Source organism: Pantherophis guttatus, chromosome 5 (genome assembly GCF_059756535.1).
Source record: "Pantherophis guttatus breed Tessera chromosome 5, ASM5975653v1, whole genome shotgun sequence".
NCBI classification, from domain to species: Eukaryota; Metazoa; Chordata; class Lepidosauria; order Squamata; family Colubridae; genus Pantherophis; species Pantherophis guttatus.
Window position 1 is genome coordinate 36,872,839 of NC_142067.1, and position 27,023 is coordinate 36,899,861.

Below are 27,023 nucleotides of genomic sequence, written 5' to 3' on the forward strand. Positions count from 1 at the left end.
TCAGGAGGAAGCTCAGAAAGACTTGAGCTTTCTGAAGACAAGGGCTTATCGCCAGACCACTTGGCCTTCACAGGGCTCTTTCGCCCTTCATTATTCAAGTCCCTCCTATTCAAGGCCAAGAATACAGCCCGCTTGGACACAGACCCAGCGGCCCCAAATATGGCCTTAGAATTGGTGAATCCCATGGAATCCCTCTTTTCAGAACCAACCACAGAGGCCGAGGTGATTCCCTCCCCATAGTTGTTTTTGGATGTGGTCCAAAGGCAATGGGCCTCACCTGCAGCAGGTCCCAGCCTGAGTACTACCGATAAGAGGTTCTACAAATGGCCCCGGAGCTCGCCATGACACTCCAGGTACCAATAGTGGGTGCTCGGTGGCAGCCTTGGCATCCTCCTGTCATGCTTAATGAACCAGAGGATGCCCTGAAGACAAGAGGGCAGAGCAGACGCTTCAGAAGGCTCATCAGATGGCTGCCTGGGCTGTCGAGGCATCTACGGCCACATCTTTCTTTAATACGTCATCCCTGCTCTGGCTTTGGCAGGAAAGGACCTGCATCTGCCAAAGGACCCACTGAGGACCTAAGGGCTCACCAGGATATCAATAAGCTTGTAGCGGCAGTGGAATTTTCTGCAGATGCCACTCTTAATGCCGCAAGGTTTTCTTTCAGGGCCATCACATCATCTCTGGCAATCCACCGCCTACTTTGGCTTTGGCACTGGCAGGCGGACACTAAGCACAAATGGAAGCTAGCCTCTGCCCCCTTTAAAGGGGACAAATTATTCGGGGAGTCCATGGACTCCATCCTGGTGGAGTCGAGACAAGAGGAAAATCCTGCCATCCTTCTCCAGGTGAACTGATTACCACCCCTCGCCTTATTTTTGTCACCCCTCCTTTTGAACTACAGACACCGGATCAGGATTTCCCTGCCCTCAGAGGCCCTACTTTCCTAGACAGGAGCAAAAGGCAGATCGCTCAGGCAAGATCAGGCAATAGTTTCAACACAAGCGGCTCTTTCGTGGCAGCAGAAGACCCTTTCAATGCTCGAAGTGACTGCAGGTCCAACTCGCCTGGGTTGGAGGCCACCTGGCCCACTTTGCTGATCGCTGGGAGGAAATTACCATGGACACCTGGGTCCTGGAGACGGTGAGGTTAGGATTCTCCCTCAAATTCCTCTCCACACCCCCAAGGTTTTTTATCCCTTGTCCCATCTCAAGGACAACACAAAGAGGGTCCTCATGGACACCACCATATCCAACACCACCTGTTGGACATTCAAGTCATCCAACCGGTTCCAGAGGACCAACAAGGGCAGGGATTCTATTCCATCCTTTTTGTAATCCCAAAGACCTCAGGGGGGCATAGAGGGCAATTCTGGACCTGAAGAGGCTAAACAAACACCTCACTTACAGGCAGTTCAAAATGCAGTCCCTCCAGACTATACTGGAGAGCATTTGAGAGGGCAACTTCCTCATGTTGACATACCTGACGGAGGCATATCTCCATGTTTCCATCTTACCATCCCACCACCAGTATCACTTCCACTATGCAGGCCGGCATTACCAATATCGGGTCCTGCCTTTGGGTATCGTCCGCGCCCAGGACATTTACCAAACTGCTAACGGCTCTGGCGGCAAACTTCCAGTGTGTGCCCAGTGCTACCTTGATGATATTTTGATTCAGTCCTCCTCTGGCCCCGGGCAAGGGAGGATCTGCAGGTCACTATCCGGGTCCTACAAGATCACGGATATTTGATTAAGGTCGACAAAAGCCACCTGTCGCCGACCAACCATTTGTTCCACCTAGGAGCAGTCATAGACACAACATTGTGTGAGGTCTCTCTCTCCCAGAAGCAACAGACAAGCCTACAATCCTTGGGAAATCGCATCCAGAGGGAACGAACAGTGTCCGTGGCCATTCTCTTACAGCTCCTGGGCAAGATGGTGTCCTGCATATCCATAGTTCCGTGGACACACTTGCATGCCAGGTCCCTGCAATAGTTTGGTCAGGCAGTAGTCAGTCATCACTCAAGGTCTGAGTCCTACCGGGAGTGATCCAGTCATTCCAGTTGTGGCAGTCCCAGGCCATCACCAAAGGATGTTCAAGGAGTCCAGCCGCTTGATGATCACACCCCTCCAGTTGGGGGGCCCATCTCCAGTCCTTGATGACACAGGGGCAGTGGACTCAAGCGGACCTGGGTCACAATATCAACTGGCTGGAGCTCCGGGCAGTTCATTGGCTCTCAGGCAGTTCCAGGACACAGTCTTCAGCCGGCATGTCCTCATATTGACGGACAACATGGCTGCCAAGGCCCACATCAACCGCCAACGGGGTACCCATTCCAGATCCCTCATGCAAGAGGCTGACCAAATAGGCCTCTGGGCGGAGAGACATTTCCGGGGTGAACAACCTGCAGGTGAATTGGCTCAGCAGGGCCACAGTCGACCACTCAGAGTGGCGCCTTTACCCGTCCCTGTTCAAGGAGCTGATGGAATGATTCAGCCTCCTGGTCATAGACTTGTTCGCTACCCCATCCAACAGCCAGCTACCCAGGTTCTATACCAGGTTTGCAGCACCGGGGGTGGAGGAAGTCAATGCATTCTGCAATCCTTGGCTCCAAGGACTACTGTACACCTTTCCTTCTCTTCCCCTCATTATAGGGGTAATCAGGAAGGTGCTGGCGGAAAAAGCCGAGATCTTGCTTCTAGCCCCCCACTGGCCCAGAAGACCTTGGTTTGCCAACCTGGTCAACTTGTCGGTAGTCTGGCCTTGAAGGATACCTCAGAACAGAATCTCAGCCAGGGGGCCTTGATCCATCCGGATCCACAATGGCTCCAACTGACCATCTGGCATTAGAGCGGAGAGTTTTCCTCCAGAGTGATTTGGACTATTCAGGCCTCTAGGAGGCCTTCTACCAATAGGATATACAACGCCACTTGGGAGGCATTTTGCGCCTGGTGTTCCAGGGCAGACATTATTCCCACATCTATGTTAATAGTCCAGATTCTGGAGTTCCTCCAGGAAGGGCTGGACAAGGGATTGTCCCCCAATACCATCCATAGATAGGTGGTGGCCCTATCCTCAGTTTTATCGTGCGGGGATCTAGAGTCCCTCGCTCAGCACCCCACTGTGCACAGGTTTATCAGGGGCACAACGAACTTAAAGCTTCCAGTGGTGCACAAGTACCCTACTTGGGACCTGTCCAAAGTCTTGCAATATCTCACCGGGGACCCCTTAGAGCCACTAAGATCAGCCAGCCTGTGCTTCCTCACCTGCAAGATAGCCTTCCTTGTGGCCATCACGTTGGCCAGGGGTATTTCCGAACTGGCAGCCCTCTCTGTCAGAAAGGACCTGTCACTCCAGTAGGGTGGTCTTGCAGTTGAACCCCTCCTTTGTTCCCAAGGTGAATTCCTGCTTCCATAGAGCTCAGGAACTAATATTGTCAGACTTCTGCCTGGGCCTGACTCACACCCTGGAGAAAAAGTGGCACACCTTGGACATTAGGAGGGCCCTCCACATTTACATTAAGAGGACTTCCTCTTTCAGGAAGATAGAGTCCCTTTTTGTGTCCTTCCACCCCTCTACACTGGGCAACAAGGTCACTCCATCAACCGTGGGGTGATGGATATGGGTGTGCATCGCCAAGGCCTACAAGCTCCAGGCTCTTACGTTGTCTCGGTGGGTAACGGCCCATTTCACTAGGAGTGTGGCCACGACAGAAGCGTGGGCAACACAGGCCTCTATGAAGGAGCTTTGTCGAGCAGGGACATGGTTCTCTCCATCCCCATTCATTAGACATTACAAGCTGGGCGCCTTCGCTTCAGGCTGAGGCAGTTTTCGGCAGGCGAATGCTCCAGAGGGTACATACAGAACAGGGGACTGCGGACCAGACCGTTGTCCACCCATAGGACAAGCCAGCTTTGGTATGTCCCATTCCTGGATTCTCTCGTCAGCACACTGGAGAAGAGGTGTTGGACTTACACTCCTTCTCAGTATGCTGAGACAGAATCCAGCCCCACCCTGGCAACTGTCTGGTCCTGAGTCCAGGAGTGGGCACCATTAGAACACAGGCATGGTCTGTCATTAAGCCTTCGCCAAAAGCTGGGGACCATTGGCAACGGAGGCATGTCCTCACAGCTCTGACAGACTCAATCCAATCAGCTACGAGACGAGACAATCCATTCCTGGATTCTCTCAACATACCGAGAATGTATCAGGTAAGACCAATGCACCTTCTGGTCTGCCTAGTAATGGTCAAATGGTTATCTTGTGGCAACTTTCAAGGGGTAAACTTATTTTCAATAAGTTTCCATGAAGTGTAGTCTACCGTACTTCCAGAATTAATTAATATGGCAAAAGTATTCATGATGTGTGACTGAAGTTCATATAATACATTTAACATAATACCTCATCACGCACTACTAAGTGGCTGTTGATTAAGATTTCTGTATATATGAGGAATTATTTTTTTGTTTTTTGCCACTTTTTATTGAAATGCTAAGATACATCTTGGTTCTCTGTCATTAAATTAAATAAATTAAAATTCATATTTATGTTAAATTTTACTGTTTAACGTCATCTTTATTTCTATTAAATATTTTAATTAGTATTAACTGTATGATATTTGTTATTGCTTGTATGTCATTTGGAAGTTATTGAATAATTTTTCATTGAAATTACAGCATTGGAAGGATAAATTACTCTTGATTAGCAGCATTGTAATATTGATATTTATTTTCTATTAATGTTTGTATCTAGTTCTTTTTTTGACAATGGGACAAGAAAGAATTTTTGCTTCAGTCAACAAGCCTCTTGATAGTTTAGGCATGAACTATATCAACTATGGCAATCCTCCAACAGCATCAGTCCCAACAGGCAGACCAGACATCAAGCTTCAGCAGTTACCCAGTAGCTTGTGTTCCAGTTGTGACAACCTCCAGCAGTTAGCAGCTCTTCAGGGGTCAAGATTCTCTTAGGAGCCAAGGAAGCACTCAAGCCCTTCAGGCCATAGCAATGTTATGTGAGTCAGTTTTCCTGCTGTCTTTCACCAGAATAGAAGCAGTAAAATTGAGGAGTAGCAAAGTAACAATATATAAAAGGAATGGGTTTGTACCCCAGTATAACAGAGAAGACCCGGGAATGTTTAACATAATGATAGTCCAAGACTGAAGCAACGGAACAGGCACTGACTCAGAGAGCTTGGAAATTTCAGTTCTATCTCTCCATGAGCAAAGTAGTCTCTAGCACAGTTGTACAGAATATTAAATCAGCTCATAGAACAAGCATGACCAGATGGGAAGCAATGATCTTTATTTTCAGAAGTTCGTTGAGTAAATCCTACCTTTCTCCCTCATATATTTACTTGAACCTACTTTTACGTCTTTCAGCATGCTCCTATGGGGGGGGGGGGGAAGATACTCAAACAGGCACAAGAGAACAGAGATGACGGAGTGAAATAATATCTCATGCTCAGGAACCTCAGCTTTCATTGTGCTGAATAATGAATCTTTATATTTTTCAGGCTTTTTTATTAGAAAGCTAGATTTGAACAAATACATGGCAACACAAGAATATAAGAACTTGCAGATTTATTGCAGAAATGTTAAAAAGCCATTATGAAAGAACTAAACTTTATTCTGCCCATTCTATGCGGAGGCCTAGAAACTATTCACTTTGGCAGGAAAAATAATTGCTCCTTGTTTTATACTAGATATATCAGGTAGTTTGCTTTTCAATATTGGGAAACCAGTTCTTAAACAATCAAGAAAGTTAAAGATGAGTGACATGACATATCTGGGATCAAATCCACTGGGGTTTAGAGTAAGAACAGTGTTAGCCTTCACATAATGTCTTTGCACAGTTGACACTCTCAAATCAGAAATTGTTTAATGCTCATTTATTTGCCATGATATTTCTTGGTCAGCAAATATATTGGACCTTTGCCCCAGCAAACGCACTCCAAAGAATGAAATTAATCCTAAAAGAAAAGTAACTGCATCAGGACAGCAGCCATCCTTTCATCACCTGTGTTTAGTAATATGTATACGTGAGAAGTATTTGAAAATAAATATACTTAATTTTTTTATTGCTATGAATTAATTTTAATATTTTTATTTGGTATTATTTCAAATATTAAGTTTCTTAATCACCAACACTTTTTGAGGGGGTTCAAAATACCTGAAATAACATTTTCTATTCAAATAAATTGCATTTTTCAACCATTATTATATTCCATTTTTTAGATACCCGAAACAATTATTTTCCAACTTGGACATTCAATTATTTCTTCTAAAGATTGAATGTATAGATGAACTTAACTTTTATAGATGAGTTCTACTTTTTACTATTTACAAAACTGAATTGTTAGCATCTGTTCAGCATAGTTAAAGTAGCTAAATTATGTGTAACTCTGATGAAAATAAGATATAATATTTTTGATCTTAACTAATAGTTATCAGGGGATATATAGTTTTCAATTTTTATTTTATACTTAACTAATGTTATGATTGTTCATACAATTGTTGTTCATCCAGCAATTGTATTAACGTAGTGATGGGAGAGTGAGGGCTGTATTCTGTAATTTGTTCTACTAGTTAGACTGTTCTGTTTATTTGCTTCACTCTGTTTTTGTTCTTTTAAATTTGGTTATTGACTGAATAAATATTATTGTATTGTTCGGCTCGCATCTATAGATAAAGTTGCAAGTCCCTTGAAGACTGCTAAAGCATCCAGGCCATACTCTTTCATTTAGTGTCATTTTAATTATATGTGTTGCTAAATATATGCTGAAGGCAAATTAAACCTGAAATGCCTCTCACAAAAAAATAACAAACATTAAAAAATCAGTGAATTTAAAATATTATTCTTTTGTTTAATCCAACGATTCTGGTAGAACAATTTCTTCACTGTTTTCTGATTTAAGTTATACCACAATGTCAACTTCTTGTGTGATTCAAATCAAATTGTAATAGTTCAATAACCAAGTTTTCCAAACAAGAAATTGTAGTTCTGATTTTAATATATCTAAGTGGCAATAGCTGCCCTGATTTCAAAGGTGTTACATGTTTATTTTCCAAATGGGCCCAGAGAGGAAAGTAATTAAAATAAGTCTCATTCCAGAAAGTTAGACTTGTTAAGAAAAAGTCCAAAGATATACTTGAAAATCTGACAAGCTAAAGTTGCTATACTCATTAAGTAACTGCAATTTGGGCAAAGATGTTCTGAGGACATTAGCCTGCTGTAATATTTTCATTAACTTGTCCATCTGTATGAAATATGTAATGAAAATTAACACTGAAATAATCCTTTAAAAGTACATTAATTTTGATACAGTATTCACTTTACTAATGTTAATCTTATTGTAAAGAATTAATGGGAGTTAAATTAATGACCATCAAATTAAATTTCATTGAAATTATATCAGTATATTTAGGTCTACTTAACTCAGTGTTTTGTAATAAACGTCTGAAGAGAAGTGAATCCAATAATTTTATAGAATATATAGAAAATGTAAACGCTAATCTCCTACAATGATATATAGTAAGAATTGGCCCCAAAGGCATTTACAGATTAACTCCAAATAGTATATTTTACAAAATATAAACAATATTGCTGTATTTCAACAAGTTTAATTATATAATTGCCAAGGATAGCCAAGATATCACTGGCAAATAAGTGCAATTTATATTTAATGTCAAATGCCACCATATCTTATTTATCACCTTCTAAAAGGAGAAGTCAAGAATCAAATTAAAGAATAAAGGAGATAAGGACAATCCTTGTCAGAATTCACAATTTAATTTGAAGGGTTGAGAGTCCAATCCAATGATGATATAGATAACTGGCCACAAAATGAAGATTTTACAATCATCAGATTGTAATTTAGTGAAGAAAAGATAAGAGAAATTGATGTCTTTTTAAAACACATTTCATTAATTCAATCTGGCCCATATCAGATTGTTTCAATAGATATTAGATATTTGTTTTAATATCTAACAAAATTTAAACTATTGATTATAGTTTATCCACAGCTATATCCATATTGATCATCATATGAATATTGTAAGACATTTTCTATTTTATATAAATTTAGAGGGAGATGGGTCTATAACTTTCCATAGTCTCGTAACTAATGTTAATATTTTGCCATCCACTTCTTATAAACTGATTCATTTCTGTAGAACAGAAACTACAATCGGAGGGGAATGTTGGGAAGCTGGAAATTGTTCCACATGTTTTATTTTGAAAAGTTTTTTAAGTAGTAGAAATATTTGATTATTTATTTATTTATTTGTATTTTTTCTGTAGTTGAACCAACTGTGAGCTTAACAAAGGGACCAAATCCTTTAATAGATGGTGCCAATCAGACAGTTGCAGCCATTTGTACTGCAGCCACTGGAAAACCAGCTGCAGAGGTTTTCTGGGAAGGTGGTCTTGGTGAAATGGAATCCACTTCAACATCATATCCAAATGAAACGGTCACAGTGCAGAGCGAGTACAAGCTTGTTCCTACCCGCTTTGCTAGAGGAAGACGTATAGCTTGTATTGTGAGACACCCAGCCTTAGAAAAAGAGATAAGAATGCTTTATATGCTTGATATTCAATGTAAGTAATGATATATTAGTAGGCATATATTTTATTTTGGTATGCATACCTACATTTTTTGACAGACTTGGACTATAGTACATGGATCAGGTTTCACAAGTAATATAATTTCCTATATTTTTCTTGGTTTGGGGTAATATATCACACATGCACACACAAACTTAAATCTGTTCTTTCATACATTTCCTGGATCAGAATGATGATGACCATTCTGATTTTCAGCAATTGTAGTTCAAAGAGGGCTTCAAGCACTGTAAAATGGAGACTTGCATTTTAGGGCCTTAGCTTGCCCACTTATCACTTTTCTTTCTGTAAAATTATTTCAAGTTATGAATGTTAGCATAATCTTTAGTCAGCTTCAAATGGATCTGAAAGATATTGAAACATTATTATTATTTGATGCTTTTTAATCAATCTTGATACCTGAACAAGTTCCTGCAGGTTTTTTTTGCCAAGATTTGGGAAGTAGTTTGCCATTGCCTGCTTCCTAGGCCTAAGAGAGAGTAACTGGCCCAAAGTTACTGAGCTGGCTTTGTACCTAGAACAAATACTTACCCAGTTTTTAGCCCAGTATCTTAACTACTACACCAAACTGACTCTTTAAAACATAAACATTTAGGTTACATAAAAATTGAGTTTACCTTTTAAATATGTATTTTATTATAGGCATGTAAAGCTGCATTGATACTTGGTAATACCAAGTGTCAATGCAGCTTTACATGCCTATAATAAAATATATGGGGCTATGACTAATTTGCCACTATTTCATTTGGAATTGTCTGATATTCTTAAACATGTTTAAAGTGCTTTTGAGAATATATTTTGTTTTAGGCCTTATGAATTAATTTGCACATCAACATACAGCTGTCTTTTTGATTCCCTAATTATCCAAATTTTGAGATGCAATATTCAGGTTGAACATACTAAAATAAATCTTAAAAGTGTTCAGTTAATGAAATTGATTCAAATTGTTTGTTTAGATAAGTTATATTGTGTTTGAAAGTAACTATGGAACATATGAATGAACACAAAGCTGTTTAGCATATACTGAAGATAACAAATTTGTCTACAACTAATTATTTCTGCTGATACTGGATCTTGCATTGTAAAAATTGAGTCTAACTAAGTTATTAATCAAAAGAAACTTATTTCTTGTTTCCATTTAGAGAAACAAAATCAGACTAATTTTGGGTCTGTTTCTAATATATCCATAAAACACAATTAAAAAAATAAAATTGCTACTTGGTCCTTTTACCATGGGTCTTGATAAAAACATTATCAACTTTATCAGATTTGCTGTGCAAAAAACATCTATCACATTTTAAACGTTATGAATTGTTAAGAACCAATTTACATGTTTTTATCTTAGAAGTGTTGATATAGGTAGTTTGATTTAGGGAGTTAACAGAAGATTATTTTGTACTAATAGTACAAGCCTTTAAAATTATAAAATGAAGTGTTCATCATTAAAATTGTCTGTTCTTTAGATTTTACTCTGGACTTGATTTTAAGTACTTCCATAATGGCTCCTGCAACTGCATATAATTATATATGTTTGTAGATTCTCCTGAGGTTACAGTAACTGGATATGATGGAAACTGGTATATTGGAAGAGAGAATGTTTTGCTCAGGTGTAATGCTGATGCAAATCCACTGCCAATGGAGTTTACATGGAGCCGGTAAGTAATTCTTAAAATAAATTAAATTTAGTTAAATTATATCAATTTAATAATAGTTTATAATAGTATATTCATATCAGAATATATTGTACAGGTAATCCTCAATTTACAGCAGTTCATTTGGTGACTGTTCGAATTTACAACATCATTGAAAAAAAAATGAATTATGACCATTTTTCAGCTGTTGCAGCATCCCCATGATCATGTGATCAAAATTTGGATGCTTGGCAACTGGCTCATATTGATGATGGTGACAGTGCCCCAGAGTCATGTGATTTTCTGACAAGTAAAGTCAATGCAAAAATCAGATTCACTTAACCACGTTACTAACTTATCTACAATGTTTCCCAGTGGTGGCAAGAAAGGTAATATGGGGCAAAATTCACTTAGCAGCTATCTCACTTAACAACATAAATTTTAGGCTCAGTTGAAGTCATGAATTGAGGACTACTTATATACAGAAAAGTATTTTGAATGTTCCAAAAATATTTAGTTGGAAATAAAACTGTAGATTAAAAGGCCCTTTTTCTGAGCCAGTAAATCAAAAGTGACAAATAGTGTTGAAAAGCTGGACTAATTTTCAACAAAGTTGACATAATTACATTTCCTACATACTAAATAACTTAAATTATTCAAATTGTACATATATTTAAGTTAACTTTTAAAAAGTTAAACAAATTAAGTGTACCATAAACACTGTTTAAAACAAGTATAAAGCTGAATCTTCCTTATTGATGATGTAAATTAGTTTATTTTATATCCACCCTGTGTCATGTGCAAGGAACCATAAACTACATTGAGAGTAGGCCAAAATAGTATATTTCTTGTTGATTTCCTATTTACAAGAATCTTGCCAGACTAACTGCATTCTCTTGTGAACAGGCAGATAAAGGCTTCAATATTCTGGTCTCTGCCACTTTCTCCCACAGGGCAACTGCAAGCTAGGCTGACTCTTTTCTCCTCTCTCTGCTCTAGTTGGTGATTCCACCATTCTGATTCCACAAGTTTGACTTAAAGAACAAATAAAAATAAAATGTTATGTATTATATTTTATTGTGGTAGCTCATGCTTTATAGAAAAATGTTCGTGATTCATATAGAACTAATTAAGGATTTCAAAACAGTATTTTTAGAAAATCTTGGTAACCATATATACATATGTGAACCATATATAGATCTAAAATTTCCATGTCAGATTTAGTAGTTTGAATCTGTAGACCACAGCAATTTATAAAATTTATATTTTCTGGTAACATCAGTACTAAAACCTGTTTTGTGTCTTCAGGTTGCCTGCTGTTTTAAAATTAATGACAGTGTCACTTTAGAACATTCAAATGGTTGCTTTTAGCTTCTTATCAGTTAGCCAAAGCAGCTCCATAGGTCCATTCAAACCTGGCTTAAGCATCTTTGTATCTATTACGTTCCATATACAGATATTATCCAAGGAGTACATCCATTTCTCTCTCTCTCTCTTGCTCTCTCTCCCTCCCTCCCTCCCTCCCTCCCTCTCTCTCTCGCTCTCTCTCTCTCTCTCTCTCATTTATAGAAAAATTAGGAACTATAAAAGCAGAATTAATCAAGAAACAAGTTAATAAGTTAATATCAGAGCCCATTACAAATTTGCCTATCCCCTGGGATCCCCAGCTTTGCTGGCATAGCAGGTTTTGAGGGAAGTTCTATAATCTGGGCACAACAGAAAAGGTCTGCCACTGAGGGCCCACATTGGTAACACATTGCGAGCAGGGCTCCTGGGTCCAGGAATGGATGCAACTGGCACACAATTGTGCAAAAACCCACCTAATCATGACTGCCCCTTGCTCCAAATTATGTCAGATTTCTAGGAAAGACTTGCAAGCATGTTTTCTTCTTTTTTCAATATTTGTTAATATGTTTTGCTATCATTTAGATAATATAGCATATACATCCATAATCTATATATGCTAAGGAACAGATTTCAGAATATGAATGTTGTAAATAACTAGATATAAAGATGCTTTTTAAAATATGTAGTCTGATTTCCATTAACAAGGTTTTATACATTGTTTTTGTATACTTTTTGGTGTTGATACTATTTACCCATTATATACTCTAGATAACACTTCTGGAAGTGATTAGACACCTTTGTAAATAGAACTTGCTTGTCCTGTATTATTTCATGACAAACTAATGATTCTGTTGAATTCTTTTGATAGTAGCATAAAATTCAATGGTTATAATCATTGATTTCATTAAAGTGAAAATATTTCTGTTCTGGAAAATGAGAACAATGAGTATTCCAAATGAAATATTATTTGCAAAATGCTCATATTGCTCTAAATATTTTACAATTCAGGCTGGATGGACATTGGCCTGAGGGATTACAGCCTTCCAACAATACTTTGCATTTCAACAGTCCTTTGTCTTACAATTATACTGGAACATACATTTGTAAAGTGGCCAATTCACTTGGTCAAAAAAGTGATCAAAAGACTATTTACATATTAGGTAAGTTTTCCCCCCTCCCCTTTGGTTATTTCCCCCCCCTTCCTTTCCCTTACATTTTATTTTTATCTTAAATGTTATATCAGAGTATTGTCTAATATAGTTGATTTTTAAAATCATTTTTCAAGATATGGTCTCTACTGCATAATTTACTTATCTGCATAAGACCTGGGTTTTTTCACCTAAGCCCTTCCTGTTGAAAGGCAAAAACAAATTTCTTTTCAGAACTTTTATTTTAAATATGCTTAATGCTTTGTCCTATATTTTATTGCCTTGCTAAATCACAATTATTTTTTGTTAAAATGTTTTATAGGTAGTAGCAGATAAACAATGCAAATAAATAATAAATTGAATCATAGATAATTACTTAACATTTTATATATTGGCTTGAAAAACAAAACTTCCAAATTATTTATACACTAAATGAAATTAAATGCCAAGAACTCTTGTTCTTGTGTGACTTCAGGTTTACTTCAACCTAATTGTGATTTTAAAAGTATGTATATCTCTACACAACGGTGACAAAAATGGCATTATTGTTATAGTACTGGTGCAAGAAGCAGATCACAAATAATGTGTATACTCTTGAGTAGAAATCTAGCGTACCATAAGGTTACTTGAAATATGAAATGGGAAATATTAGTACCAAGAGTTAATTCTCTCTTTGTTTCAATTTCTAACAAGCCAGTCTGTTTCAGTTTCAGCCTCAGTACTTAAGTAAATACAGAGATAGTAGAGTGTGGAAAATGAGTGTGAGCATGAAATGGGTTATTTCAAATATTTTAGGTTCAAACTGATTTATTCTACACTCAAAACAATATTTGACTTGAAAGAGGACTTTCAACTTCCAAACATGCAGAATTTTGTTCATATAAAAAACAAAATATTTTACATATTTAAAGAGATAATACAGGTGATCTACAGGGACGCGATGGCTCAGTGGCTAAGACGCTGAGCTTGTCGATCGAAAGGCCAGCAGTTCAACGGTTCTAATCCCTAGTGCCGCATAACGAGGTAAGGTCCCGTTACTTGTCCCAGCTTCTGCCAACGTAGCAGTTTGAAAGCACGTAAAAATGCACGTAGAAAAATAGGGACCACCTTTGGTGGGAAGGTAACAGCGTTCCATGCACCTTTGGCATTTAGTCATGCCGGCCATATGACCATGGAGACATCTTTGGACAGAGCTGGCTCTTTTGCTTTGAAACGGAGATGAGCACCACCCCCTAGAGTTGGGAACGACTAGCACATATGTGCGAGGGCAACCTTTACCTTTGCCTTACAGTTGATCTGTTTTACTGAGTTATAAAAATATGACACGATACTATACGCAAAATATTTTGAAGCTATGATAAATCTTCAAGTAAATGATTTATTTTAGATTCCAGGCAGGGAGGATATATGTCTCATGAAAACACCATGGTTCCTTCCAGCATTTTTCAGCCTATCGAGAATGTTATTTAGTGACTTTGTGCATGAGCTGGAAATTAAATGAAGAAAAATTATGTGCTGAATTTTCATCCATAAAGTCTGGATATAATGTAATACATTGTTCAATAATATCCTTTAAAATCTTGAACCACGTTAGCATTTTTTCCCTAGTAGTAGTTGTTCCTCTGACAGGAATCCTGTTTTGTTCAGATCAGCATCTAGTTGTCTATTCTATTTCCCAGTGAGACATAAGAAAAACATGAGACCAAAGAATTATAGACTATTTCAAAATACAAATAAAATAGTTGGAGTGGGTGAGTTTCCCTGGATTTTATATGTCACCAAACTGAAGCAATTTAACATCATTTTCCATTAAATCAAAAAAGAGACCTATTACCACTTAGCCAGACCTAATATATTATGTAGCAATGATGCCATCAAAACATAATTGGGCTGTAGTTCCACTCTTTACATAGCAATAATAAGGAATCAAAGAAATCTTTCCCTAGATGCCTAATCCACATTGCTCTTTTAACAGCATCCCCTCTGCTGGGATGATGAAAATAAGGCTTTCACATCTGTTGAATGTTGAAAGCCAGAAGCATCCTTAATGCATGATATAATGATTGAATCCAGTTCCATGCTTGGAAATGTCCTTAGTATTTAAAATATGGAGATAATGCATTAGTGTTACAAGAGCAGAAAGTATCAATAGAGAAAATTATTCTGTGATATTAGCTGCAAAGTCAGCAAGCATTCTTTCACAAAGAAGTGGGAAATAAAAATAATGCAAGGCTACTTTTTCTGTACCTTAAAAAAAGCTACAATACTTGAATTTAAATTTAGAAAATGACATCTTATTTACAGTGAGTGGGAAGGGATTCCCCCCCCCTTTCTCTTACCCCTCCATGTTAATTTGAAATTAGGTCACCTTGATGACATTTCACTGTTAAATAATTCTGATTATAATGACTGTGTTCTGCTTCTTGAACCAAAGGCAACCGTTGACCTAATCCAGTAGATCTATTCTTGTGACCTTTTAATTACTTAATTTTTATATGGTCTTTTTGTCTTGTCTGTTTGCTGCTACTTTTATATTGTATACTTTGATGTCCTTCTGCATCTCTCCTGGAAATTTATTTGGAGGGAAGGATTAATATCTTCATAGATAATTCCTGAAATAATGAAGAAATAAGTTTTTGTAAGTTTTTGTTAATTAGAGTTAAGATTTCTATTACAATTTTTAGTTAAATTTTTTAACACATGTTCTTACAGATCTATAATAAAATCAGTGTTTCAATTTAATTTAAATTTAACTGTGTGCAACACAAATCTTTTTTAAAAAATTGAGCAGAACACTTGTACCCAAAGAAATAAATTGTGTGAAATTATTTCAACATTGTTTTTAAAATGCTTGTTTCAGTTCCTGGTCTGTTAATCATTTAGAAATTCTGGCAACTAAATCAAATAATTTTAAAAATCATATTTATGGTATAGTTATAACAAAGAAATATTACATATAAAAAGTGAACATGATTTTTTTTTCTAGTATACTCGTTATTCTTTAATGGGAAATAATTCTAATTCAGATTAGAATCGTAGTTATTTGCTAATTCAATTTGGGTGGCACTTATGAAATTCTGACTTTGGGGTATGTCACCCATCCTTAAATAGTTAAGTTCGGTGTATAATAATAAGATATTAAATACAGATTTTAAAGAATGGAAATATTTACTGTTTCACCTATGAAACAACATTTTAATTCCTACCATATCCTTTGCATATCCAATCTGGTCTAGTAAGTTAGAAATAGATTTGTAGTATTCCCAGAATGGAAAGGAGAGAATAATGGGAAATTCAATTGTTAAGCAGAAATCTGTTTGCATGATGATGAAGTATCCTAAATAGGCTAGCTAATCTCAAGGAAGAAAGATTTTGAAAAGGAGTATTTGCATGCTCTAGGTATGTTGTTGTCCCCATTTATTTATTTGCTTTATTGAATTTGCATGCCACCCATTTATCTACTAAGCATGCATTCTTTTTTAATCTTAGATTTAAGTATGGCAGAAATTATTTGCATAATCTTACCTCTGTTTTATGCCTAAATATGAATCCTGTTCAGAGCCACTTTTCATAAATACACCCTATTTATTTACATATTTATTAATTTGTCATATTTAATAACTGCCTATCTTTCTCACAAAATAACTCTGGGAAGTATACAATAAAATATTAAAAGTATAAAATTTAAAAGAGTATATAAAATTTTAAAAAGGTAATGGATGTTAAAATATGATTAAAAGATGGGGGATCAACCTCACGGCTGCGTGCTTATCTGTCATGTTTTTACGCCTTTACGGAAGGCCAGGAGAGTGGGGGCCCGCCTCATCTCTGGAGGGAGTATGTTCCACAGGGCAGGAGCAACGGCTGAGAAACCTCTCTTCCTGGATCCCACTAGTTGAAATTATTTAGCTGATGGGTCTACCACATGTCTTCACTACCTGGGTTGATGTAACTGAATGAAGATGGTTCATTAGGTAACCTGGTCCCTAGTTTTCTAAATTGCAGTGGATATTTTTGTGGTGTTTTTAAGTAAATAACTTGTGTGTATTGACTGGCTTGTTAGAAATTGAAACAAAGAGAGATAAAGTGACTTAACAAACGACCGTCATATAGTAGTTTTACACAGCTTTTACTAGAGCTGTTTAGAGATTCTTTTCTGTTTCATTCCTCCATTATTCAGGCAGTTTCAGGCACTTTTACTTTGAGGGTCACTGATAGGTGGTGGTGGGAAGGGAGCAGGAGAGGGAAAACATTGCTTCTTGGGCTTTGGGGATTCTGACACATTTTTTGGGTTTTTCTCATAAATACAGTATTTTCTAAAAGTTGTAGTCTGTTCCACATATTAAACTTCTTTGTAAACCTCTCCCTCGGTCCTGCTTTGTTCCTGTTGTGTAATAACAGTTCCTCTTTAGTCCTGACCATACAAATACAATCCAGAAATGTCCAGTAACCTCCTTCCCCATTCTTTTAACACTTCTGCCTTTTAAATATTTAAATATTTTGAACTATAAGGTAGATGTGAAAGACTGGATAGCTAGCCATTGTTTCTTATTGTTTCTATTAGAATCAGGCTAGATGAAGGCAACGGAATTATGACACCTAATAGATGAATAATGTACTGTGGTGTGACTCCTTGGAAAAGAAAGCAATTTGAAAGACTGCAGGACAAAAAGCAAAAAAAAAAAATGCTTCTTTTATTTGTCTTTATTTATTTATTCATTAGATTTATATTGCCGCCTATTCGCCCATGACTACTCAAGGCAGCTTACAGAATATAAAAAACTACATTTTAAAAACTAAAACTCAAAAAAAATCAAATAAATTAATGTAATAAAACCACCCCTGACCCCCACCTTCCGTCCCAGCAACAGCCGATCACACGAGCCATTTAATGGGCTCCATCCCACTCTGGGTTCCCCAGGCCCGCTGGCAGAACCAGGTCTTCAGTGCCTTCTGGAAGAGAATTAGGGTGGAGGCCGTTCTAATCTCTGGGGGAATGATGTTCCAGAGAGAGGGAGGCACCACGGAGAAGGCCCTTCTTCTGGGTTCCACCAGGTGTATCTCCCTTGGGGATGGGACCCGCAGCATTCCCTGCCTCCCCACTCTAATGGGTCAGGTAGATGTTACTGGCAGGAAACGGTCCTTCAGATAACCTGGTCCCAAGCCATGAAGGGCTTTAAAGGTGACAGCCAGCACCTTGAATTGCACCTGGAAGCAAATCGGCAGCCAATGCAACTCCCGCAGGAGAGGTGATATATGTGCACACTGGGGTCTGCACAGAACAGTGCGGGCCTCTGCACTTTGCACCAACTGGAGCTTCCAGATGCTCTTCAAGGGTAGCCCCATGTAGAGCACGTTGCAATAGTCAAGACAGGAAGTGACTAAGGCATGAGTGACTGTGAGTAGGGATTGCCGGTCCAGGAAAGGCCGTAACTGGCGCATAACTCACAGGCCCTCCTGGCCGCGACCGTCACCTGCTCTTCGAGCAGGAATCGTGAGTCCAGGAGAACCCCCAGATTATGCACAGGGTCTGTTTGAGGTAGCGCCACCCCATCCAAGACCAAAGATGGCAATTCTCCCTGAGCCAACAAACCCCAAACCCAGAGCCACTCGGTCTTGCCAGGGTTTAGTTTCAACCCGTTGCTCCCCATCCAACCCCTAACAGCCTCCAGGCACTACAAGAGGGAGGACATGGCATCACTTAACTCACCATGGGCTTAGACATACAGCTGAATATCATCAGCATGTTGATGATACCTCAGTCCATGGTGAAGGATGATCTCACCCAGCGGCTTCATATAAATGTTGAACAGGAGTGGAGAGAGTACCGAGCCCTGTGGCACCCAGCATAGCAGTGGGTGAGGGCTGGATCTCTCCCCTCCTATCAGCACTGACTGAGAGCGGCCGCAGAGGAAGGAAATGAACCAGAATAGCACAAGGCCTCCCACTCCCATCCCCCGAAGCCACTCCAGGAGAAAACCATGGTCAGTGGTATCGAAAGCCGCCAAGAGGTCAAGTAGAGCAAGGATGGATGCACTACTCCCATCCCGCTCCCGCCAGAGATCAGCCAAAAGTGCAACCAATGCCATTTCTGTCCCAAATCCAATCCTGAATCCTGACTGGTAGGGGTTGAGATAATCCATTTCATCCAGAAACCTCTGGGGTTGCTGCGCAACCACCTTCTTGACAACCTTTCCCAAAAAGGGAAGTTTGGAGACAGGTCAGAAATTATCCAACCGGATGAAGTCCAGCGATGGCTTCTTAAGAAGAGGGTGGACCACAGCCTCCTTAAAGTGCTGGGGCACTGCCCCCTCCTCTAGGGAAGCATTATTCACTGCCAGAGTCCACCCACCTGTCACCTCCTGGGAAGCTTTCACAAGCCGGGAGGTACATGGGTCTAATACACAGATGCTTGTGCACATACTAGGATCCTGTCCACTTCCTCGGGAGAACAGGGTCAAACTGTTCCCAGATAACAGGGCAAGAACCTGCCTCAGGGGCTTCCATCGGACCAGCAACCACGCTGGCATCTAACGGGGAACGAAGTCGAGTGATTTTGTTTTCCAGAAAATTCACAAACTCCTCAGCTCGTCCCTTCAGGTGGATCTCAATCTCCTCCTTCCCCAGGAGGAGGCGGCTCACCTTAAAGAGAATCGCTGGGCGATTATCTGCAGATGCAATTAGTGTGGAGAAGTATTCACACTTCGCTGCACGAATCGCCATGAGGTAGGCCGTAGTAGCAGCTCTTACCCGTGTTCAATCAAGTCATGATTCTTTGTGGCTTTTAAAATGGTACGATATGCATACTTGACAAATAAGAATAGTTCTTGATGCTTATAAGATACAGTAGATCATAAAAGCATGTAACAAATAGATGTCACTTTTAAGGAGCTCAAGAGTGTTTTTGTTATTTATAAATTGCCCCTTTAGAACTTGTTTCTGAAGTCAGTTTTCTTTTAAGACCTTTTCATAGGTTATTTTCTTTTTCGTCCCATTCCCTTTTTTTCCATCACAGTTATCCATTATATATTTTTAATATTTTACATATGGGAATATGATCTGATCGGTGTTAACTCTTACTGGTCATATAGAAAGACCTTCAAAAGAGGTAACCACATAGATAGACATTCTCCAGAATTATGACTCCCCAACATGGCTTTTCCCAAAAACACGCTCATCATCACTGTAATGAAGTCCGTCCCATTGCTGGACTTTTTAAAATATTTCCTAGCAATAAAAAATTCTCAGTGTGAAGGTCTCTTCATAATGTGTACAAAATATAATTTGAGCTTAATTATTTGTACATTGAGTGAGAACTTTGTACTGAGGTGTTCTAAAATATGTATTTGTTTCCTTGGCTATTCACTTTACCCTCTTTTGCTTTTGGCATTAGTTTTCTCCAAAATTCAAAAGTGTCAGTATTCCTTTTGTCTTTCTTGATTCCATTTTCCTAAGGACATTTCACACTTGACATGGTTCACACAATTAAAGGCCTTTCTATAATCAATGAAGCATGTATTTGACTTCTTTTTCATATTCTTTGACTTTATCTACTGTCTATCAGCAATATAGTCTCATGTTCCTTAGTCTTTTTAAAACCCACCCTATATTTCTGGTCACTCTATTTCCATGAAGGGCTCTAATTTGCATTGATTAATCCTAAACCTTATTTTGCTAGTCTGTAAAATTAAGGATATTATGTGATAGTTTGCACACACTGTTAAATCTCTCTTTTGATTGGTATGTAGACCGATCTCTTTCAGGCTGTTAGACACTGTAATTCTTCAGATTTGCTGACTTAATATGCTTTGAAACTATAGATTCTTCTTGTGTTATTTACTGTAATTTTGTAGATATTCCATCAATTTTATCTCCTTCAATTTGATAATACTATCTGACCTTATGTTCTACTAGAAGATCATATAAGTAGGGAATACCTTCTTATCTTGAATGTTGACATCTCTACTATACAGAAATTCAGTAGACTGCTATCTTTGAACCAGTTACTATCTGTCCATTTGCATCCTTTAATAAAGCAATTAGAAGCTGGACCCTTCTCCTAATCTTGCAATCACTCTGGAAGAATATTCTTATAAGAATATAAGAATAAAAACAAGAATATTCTTATTTTTCTAGTTTTTCCACCAATAATCAATGTCTTTACAAATGTTATTGTACAAATTTTATTTTTACCTTATTTTTTTCTAACAACACACTGAATTATTTTGCTGTGTTTCTTCCTGAGTTATTTTTCTTACTTAGCTTTGACTTCTCTTTGTGGCAATTTCCACTTGCTATTCTGACATCTATCTTGTTTTCTTTTATTTCTTGCTTTTTGGTATCTCTTTTCATGTTGATCCTTAACTGACCATCAGTGAGAACAGAACTTTGAAACTATTTCTGATATTCTCCTTGAAAATCGTGGATTTCTGGTTGAAGCATGTATATAAACAGTTCATGATCTGTTCTGCAGTCAATCCTGGCCATGTCTTGACTGTTATAACTTAGTTTTTCCATCTCCTTGCTCCAATAATAGTCAATTTCATTTAGTCTACATTTGTACTATATATACAGTATATACATGTACAGAGGTATCTTTTGGGTTGTTTAAAGACTGTTAACAATAATAAACCATGTGATTAATAAAATATTTTCATAAGAACATTATCATGTTTATCACTTTTTTTTTCTAAGGAGACAACTTGAGATTTGAAGAAAATACAGAAGGTTAGGGTCTGAGTTTTGCTTGTTTTTCAGTTGTAAGATGGTAATGGAAATCAGTGGTTTTCATTCATTTTTAAAAACTAAACATGTTATAGATCCATTCATTTATCTCTGTAGTATCTCTCTTCATCTGTTTTATTTTTCATTTAATACAGTTTAATATGGGCATAATTAATTTAACAAATTACATAATGAGGATGATTAAGTTACAAATGGTATAGACTTAACAGTAATTTTTAACTAAATGTATTTTTAACTTATTGTGAATTTTTTAACTTGATAGCAAGGCATTACAAAAATAAGCTCTATGTGCTGTTCAATGAAATGAAACAATGAATTGGATTAATTGAAATATTCTGTTTACATTAATTTCAATTATAATCGTCCCAGTAATTAAAATATCTTAGTTTCTTACATTGAGCTTAGGTTTTGTCTTGCTACATTGCTAATGATATCTTTGTATGTAGTTTAAACATTCTTAACATTTACTAATAGCTTTCTACAGTTAATAATATCCTGCTGCTCAGAAAACTATTTTAAAAAAACTCTAAACGTCATCTTTGTTTTAACACTTGCATTTTCTTCAAGATGCTTTCCATAATATGTATAATTTGTTTTCACATGAATCATAATTGTTAATGTTCAATAGATACTAGAGATCCAAAATTTACTTGCATGTTTAGCATATTTTAACTCATTTTTCTAGATACATTGTTAATGTCATAGACTAATAAAAGTAAACTTCTGTCATATAGCATTAGAACAGAGCTATTGCTTCATATGCGTAGCTTTCTAGTTTGTATCTTCAGCTTTTAACATACCATCTATATATAGCAAAGAATTCCAATATTTCAATTTAAATATGCATTCAATTTGCATAATTAGTCCCTGATAAACGTGAGCAATGCTGATACTCCACATTGTTTATATGTATTTCTTAGAGTTAAAACAAACATTCCCATAGTAGAACAAAAGTCTTGTTTTATGTCAGGTAGATATTCTACACATTTCATATAAAATTTAAAAATGATTTTAATTTTAGAATTATTTCTAAAGTTTAGTTTTAGTTTTTGTGTTTGATTAACTATTTAAGCAGTCACCAAGAATATTGGAAGCATTGCAATGAACAACCAACCAACCATTAATGCACAGATTTCTAAATCCTAACTATAAATCATACTATATTTTGGAAGCAAGGTTTAAATTATGTTTAGCTAACTTAGCATGCATTTTTTTAGTTTTTCATTCTTTAATATTTCCTAAGGAATATATAATCCATTAGAGCTTTCATTAGTTTATTTTGCACTCTGACTAGGATAATAAGGAATTAATTAGCTAACTTCTCAGCTGATGGAATTGTTCCATGTTTGCTACAAAACAACATGGAAGCATTGCCTTATTAAATTATTTTAATACTATATATATTATCCAGAAGCTGTACCTAATTGTATTTTCCACCAATGGTAAACAGTTTTACAATAAAACGAAGAATGAAAAACTATGTTAAAGTACACTTTCTTACTCATCAACTGTGCTTTCTTATCAGCTCTTAACTTAAAATAGTTTGCATTGACATTTTCTGCCTTTTCTGTCTTGTGTATCTCTTTGCTCTTTCATTAGATCCTCCCACTACTACCACTTCACCATTCACGATTCCATGGCTTCCTTCAACTGATGGCAACACAGGTTTAGCAACTCAACCAAAACTAAAGCTTTTTCCAACATCATCATGGCCAGAAATACAGGAAGACAATTGGGGCACCATCATCGGTAGTGCAGTGGGCGGGGCTCTTTTCCTGATACTTGTATGTGTCCTGGTTGGAGCTGTCTGGTATAGGAGAAGGAGGACGTTCCGTGGTGACTACTTCGCTAAGAACTACATTCCACCGTCAGATATGCAAAAGGAGTCCCAGATAGATACCCTGCAGGTTGAGGATGTGGATTCTTACCCTGACAGTGTGAAAAAAGAAATAAAACATCCTGTGAACAGTCTCTTAACTAAAGACTACATGGGAGAAACTGAAAAAACAGACTGGAACAAAGTAGATACTATTAACAGATACCAGGACAGGTATGAAAGACCAATGGATTACTATGAAAGTGGAACTCTGGGAATGAAATACTTGGGTGATGAATGTTATGATGAAAATGAAGATGACTTAGTTTCACATGTAGATGGCTCTGTAATATCTCGGAAGGAGTGGTATGTGTAACGGTAACATCCACTTTCGTGTCTTGACTATATAAAGTTCCTTCGTTAGCTGATCACTTTCAGATTGTTTATACTTTTTCTTGAGGAATAAGCTTTTCCAAGTTGATTTTCAAGCTTTTTATATTCTAACTTGACAAATGAAATGTAAAAACCTCATTTAAGTGTACTGAAGCTGCTTTATTTTTTTTTCCCAATGCTGTACTACTGTCTTTCATAAAAATGAATTCTAATATAGTGCTCTATTTGGCATATAGCACAAGATAAGAACAACCTGCTACGTTTAAAAAATGAAATTCTTATAAAAAGTTTGAGTTGAAACAGCTGTCTTGTTATTGTAAATTTATGGTAAAAATTACCTTGATAGAACTTTCTGAACTATAGTTCTACTTAATGGGAACATGATGGTGATTCAGAATCAGACTTGATCTAAGGCACATTTTGTTTACAGAAATGACTTATATGAAATAATCTGATGGCACAGTTTTTTCAAAGCTTTATTGTTGGGTTTTCTGCACAGAATGTAATACCTCTACATTTTTGAGCCTTGCCATAATTAGATACTGTACCTTTTACAGACGACTTGTTGCACTGAACCTGCTGCAATGGACATTTCAATGAACAGAAATTGCAATGTAACAGGAACATTATATTTTTTTACACTGCATCTTATTTCCAAGCACTGGAATATGAGAATTCAAATCTTTTAGTTAAATTTCCAGAACAATCCCTTTCATAAGGTGTATTATATATTGTTTCAATCAAACGGTTTTCCTTAAATATTGTTTAGGAAAGACTAATTTTCCCTTATCATTCTACCGAATATTTGTTAAGCACAAACCTATAAATGCATTGAATCTCAGATGCAACTTCTATATTCAATGAAGGTGCATTTTAAGAAATAAACATTTCACTTATCACAGAATTTGGTGGTGTTTGGAGACATATATGGGCTATATAAAGAGTTCTTACAGAGCAGGGGCCACTTTAAATGCAAGAGTAACTTATGTGTATGGTAAACTGCAGTCTTGGATAATTTGAAAAAAGAATGAAAAGGCAACACAAACATAAAATATTGCTTAAAGAGAAATCTTTCCTAATAAGTGTATTTCCTGTGAGATATTTGGGAAATGTATGTTGTTTCAGAAGAAATGTTGTGGAAGCTTACTATTAACCTAAGGAATTGAATAGATGGGAGGAGCAAATATATATAACAAAAAGGATGTATGATCTCTGTTGAAAAAGAGTAACTCTGGTGTTTTAAAAATTCTATCAATAGATTTAGAACATAGTTCGTTGTACAGAGGATAATGCAGTGCAACCAATAAGAATCAAATAGTAGTTATAAACATATGTGCTTAGAAGCAAAATCCATTGAAATCAGTGGAATTTTTCTTTTCATAACTATAAAACTGAAAAGGTGAGTGTGTTTAAAAAAGTTGAAGTAATTTTAAAATATTAGTTGAATTTGACAGCATGAATATATGAAAAAATAGCACTGCTTAGCAACTGTTTTCCAATATATACTTGGAGTATTATGAACACATTACAAAAAAAAAATCCACAGTATTGTAGAGCTTTTTCAGCAATTATAGTATCTATAAGGGTGCAGTTTTGACAGTACACTGTGATTTGGTTGCTATGTCTTTAATAACGTGACTGCAGCTTAGTAGTTATTCATTAAACTGGTTCTCTACATATCTCTCTCACATTGATAATTCAAGTGTTCACATTTTATTTGACCAAAATCTCTTTTCAGTGTTTTTGGAAGTTAAATTATTACACCATATTTCCTGTGAACTCAAGTGAGTTTTTTGTGATCTGATTTATCATTTCACTGAAGAATTTGTTTCTAATCAAAGTTAGCCTTTAGTCAGATGCTTAAGCTAACAGTGGATTCAAAACTCTATTTGTTTGGAGGAGGCAGTAATTTGGTTTTTGGATTTTGTTTTGAAAGATTTTTTTCCCTTTTGGACTTGAACATAGCTTGTGGTCCTAGGAACATCTCCATTGTAATATGCTCTGTATGCCCTCTAAATGCTGTTTTGTAACACACAAATCTAAAAGTACCCAATATTCTCTGTTTTTTATTATAATTTGTTAAATTTATCAAGAATTTTACAGTTGAATATGAACAGATTCATAATAGCTTTACAGTGTTCAATGTTGCAGTGTTTCTTAATGTATGTTTGGTGTAAATAGAGAAATTTAATGTAAGTATGAATAGTTGTGTCAAATAAATCTTTTGTTAAATTAACTTCTTGAATGTAGGTCATATGCATAAATGACTGAAATGCATATAAAATAAAACATCTATATTCAGCAAGTGCAGTAGGATGGAAAATTATAGAATAATATAGAAAAATAGTTTCAAGTATTTTGGCATAAATTAAATATGGCTATTAAGAAGTTATTAAACAATTCTGGAAACCACTTATATAGTTGAATTTACACTAATTTACACTAAGTTGCACAGAACAAGTGTTTTTTTTAATACTGTTGTTATAAAATTCTTAATAAAATTATTTGTTGACTATTTTAATTGAAGAGGAAAATGTGTAAGAAAGTTAGCCATGGGTAAAATTTTAATAATTATCTGCAAGCACATAAAAAGAAAGCAAGTTGTGTAGTTGGGCTATATAGACGAGCAGACATACCACCAGCAAGACATGAGCATAATAGCTTTTTCCCGTTTGTATTGTCCAACAATAATTGTTGAAATGTACTTTAGAAGTATCATGAGAGAAAAATAGCCATTGTTAAATTTATCCTCTGTGAATTTATATAATGGCATTCTCATTTAGTTTCTCCCTGGATTTGAAACAAAAGGGCCAATTGTCTTTGCAGAAAATAAAGGAAGTGGACTATTATAAAACCTGCATATTACCTATGGTTTAGTAAGTTGGTAACTTTTTCAGAATGCTTTATTAAGTTAGTGCCCCTAGTAGCTTCACTTTAAAGAACACACAAAACTGCCAGCTTATATTCAATAGAAACTAAGTACAAAACATAAAAATTCATAGATAGAATTATATAATTTGTCAATTGAATCTTAATGAACAATTCTGTAGTTATTTCACATATTCCAGTTTATCAAAAGTGCTGAACTTGAAGCTTGCACATAACTATTCAAATAGTTTTAAACAGTCTGATCTCTGTTCAGCATCAGTAGCAAAATTGTCATTAGATGTTCATTTATCGGCTTGGATAGCTTAACAGAGGAAATCCATTCTGCATATGCTCATATAATTTGGGATGTTTTTGAAAGATCAAAAACAGATCTTTAGAAATAATGCTGATATTGACATTTGAAAATACTAGATTACTGGAATGTTGCCT

At 36.7% G+C, this 27,023-nt stretch overlaps 1 protein-coding gene across 2 annotated transcripts in view; it reads left to right on the forward strand.

Moving 5' to 3' along the window:
* The window catches only part of NECTIN3 (nectin cell adhesion molecule 3), a 64,703-nt gene that overhangs the window by 28,752 nt on the left and 8,928 nt on the right, over positions 1 to 27,023 (forward strand). Inside the window, exons 3-6 of one of the 2 annotated variants that reach the window (XM_034413213.2) lie at positions 8,305 to 8,601; positions 10,163 to 10,280; positions 12,612 to 12,763; positions 23,096 to 24,005. In XM_034413213.2, coding sequence (XP_034269104.1) covers positions 8,305 to 8,601; positions 10,163 to 10,280; positions 12,612 to 12,763; positions 23,096 to 23,688 — 1,160 coding nt within the window. In that variant the 3' untranslated portion in view covers positions 23,689 to 24,005. Of the gene's footprint in view, positions 1 to 8,304; positions 8,602 to 10,162; positions 10,281 to 12,611; positions 12,764 to 23,095; positions 24,006 to 27,023 lie in introns of those variants that run through there. The other variant, XM_034413223.2, reaches the window with a different exon arrangement.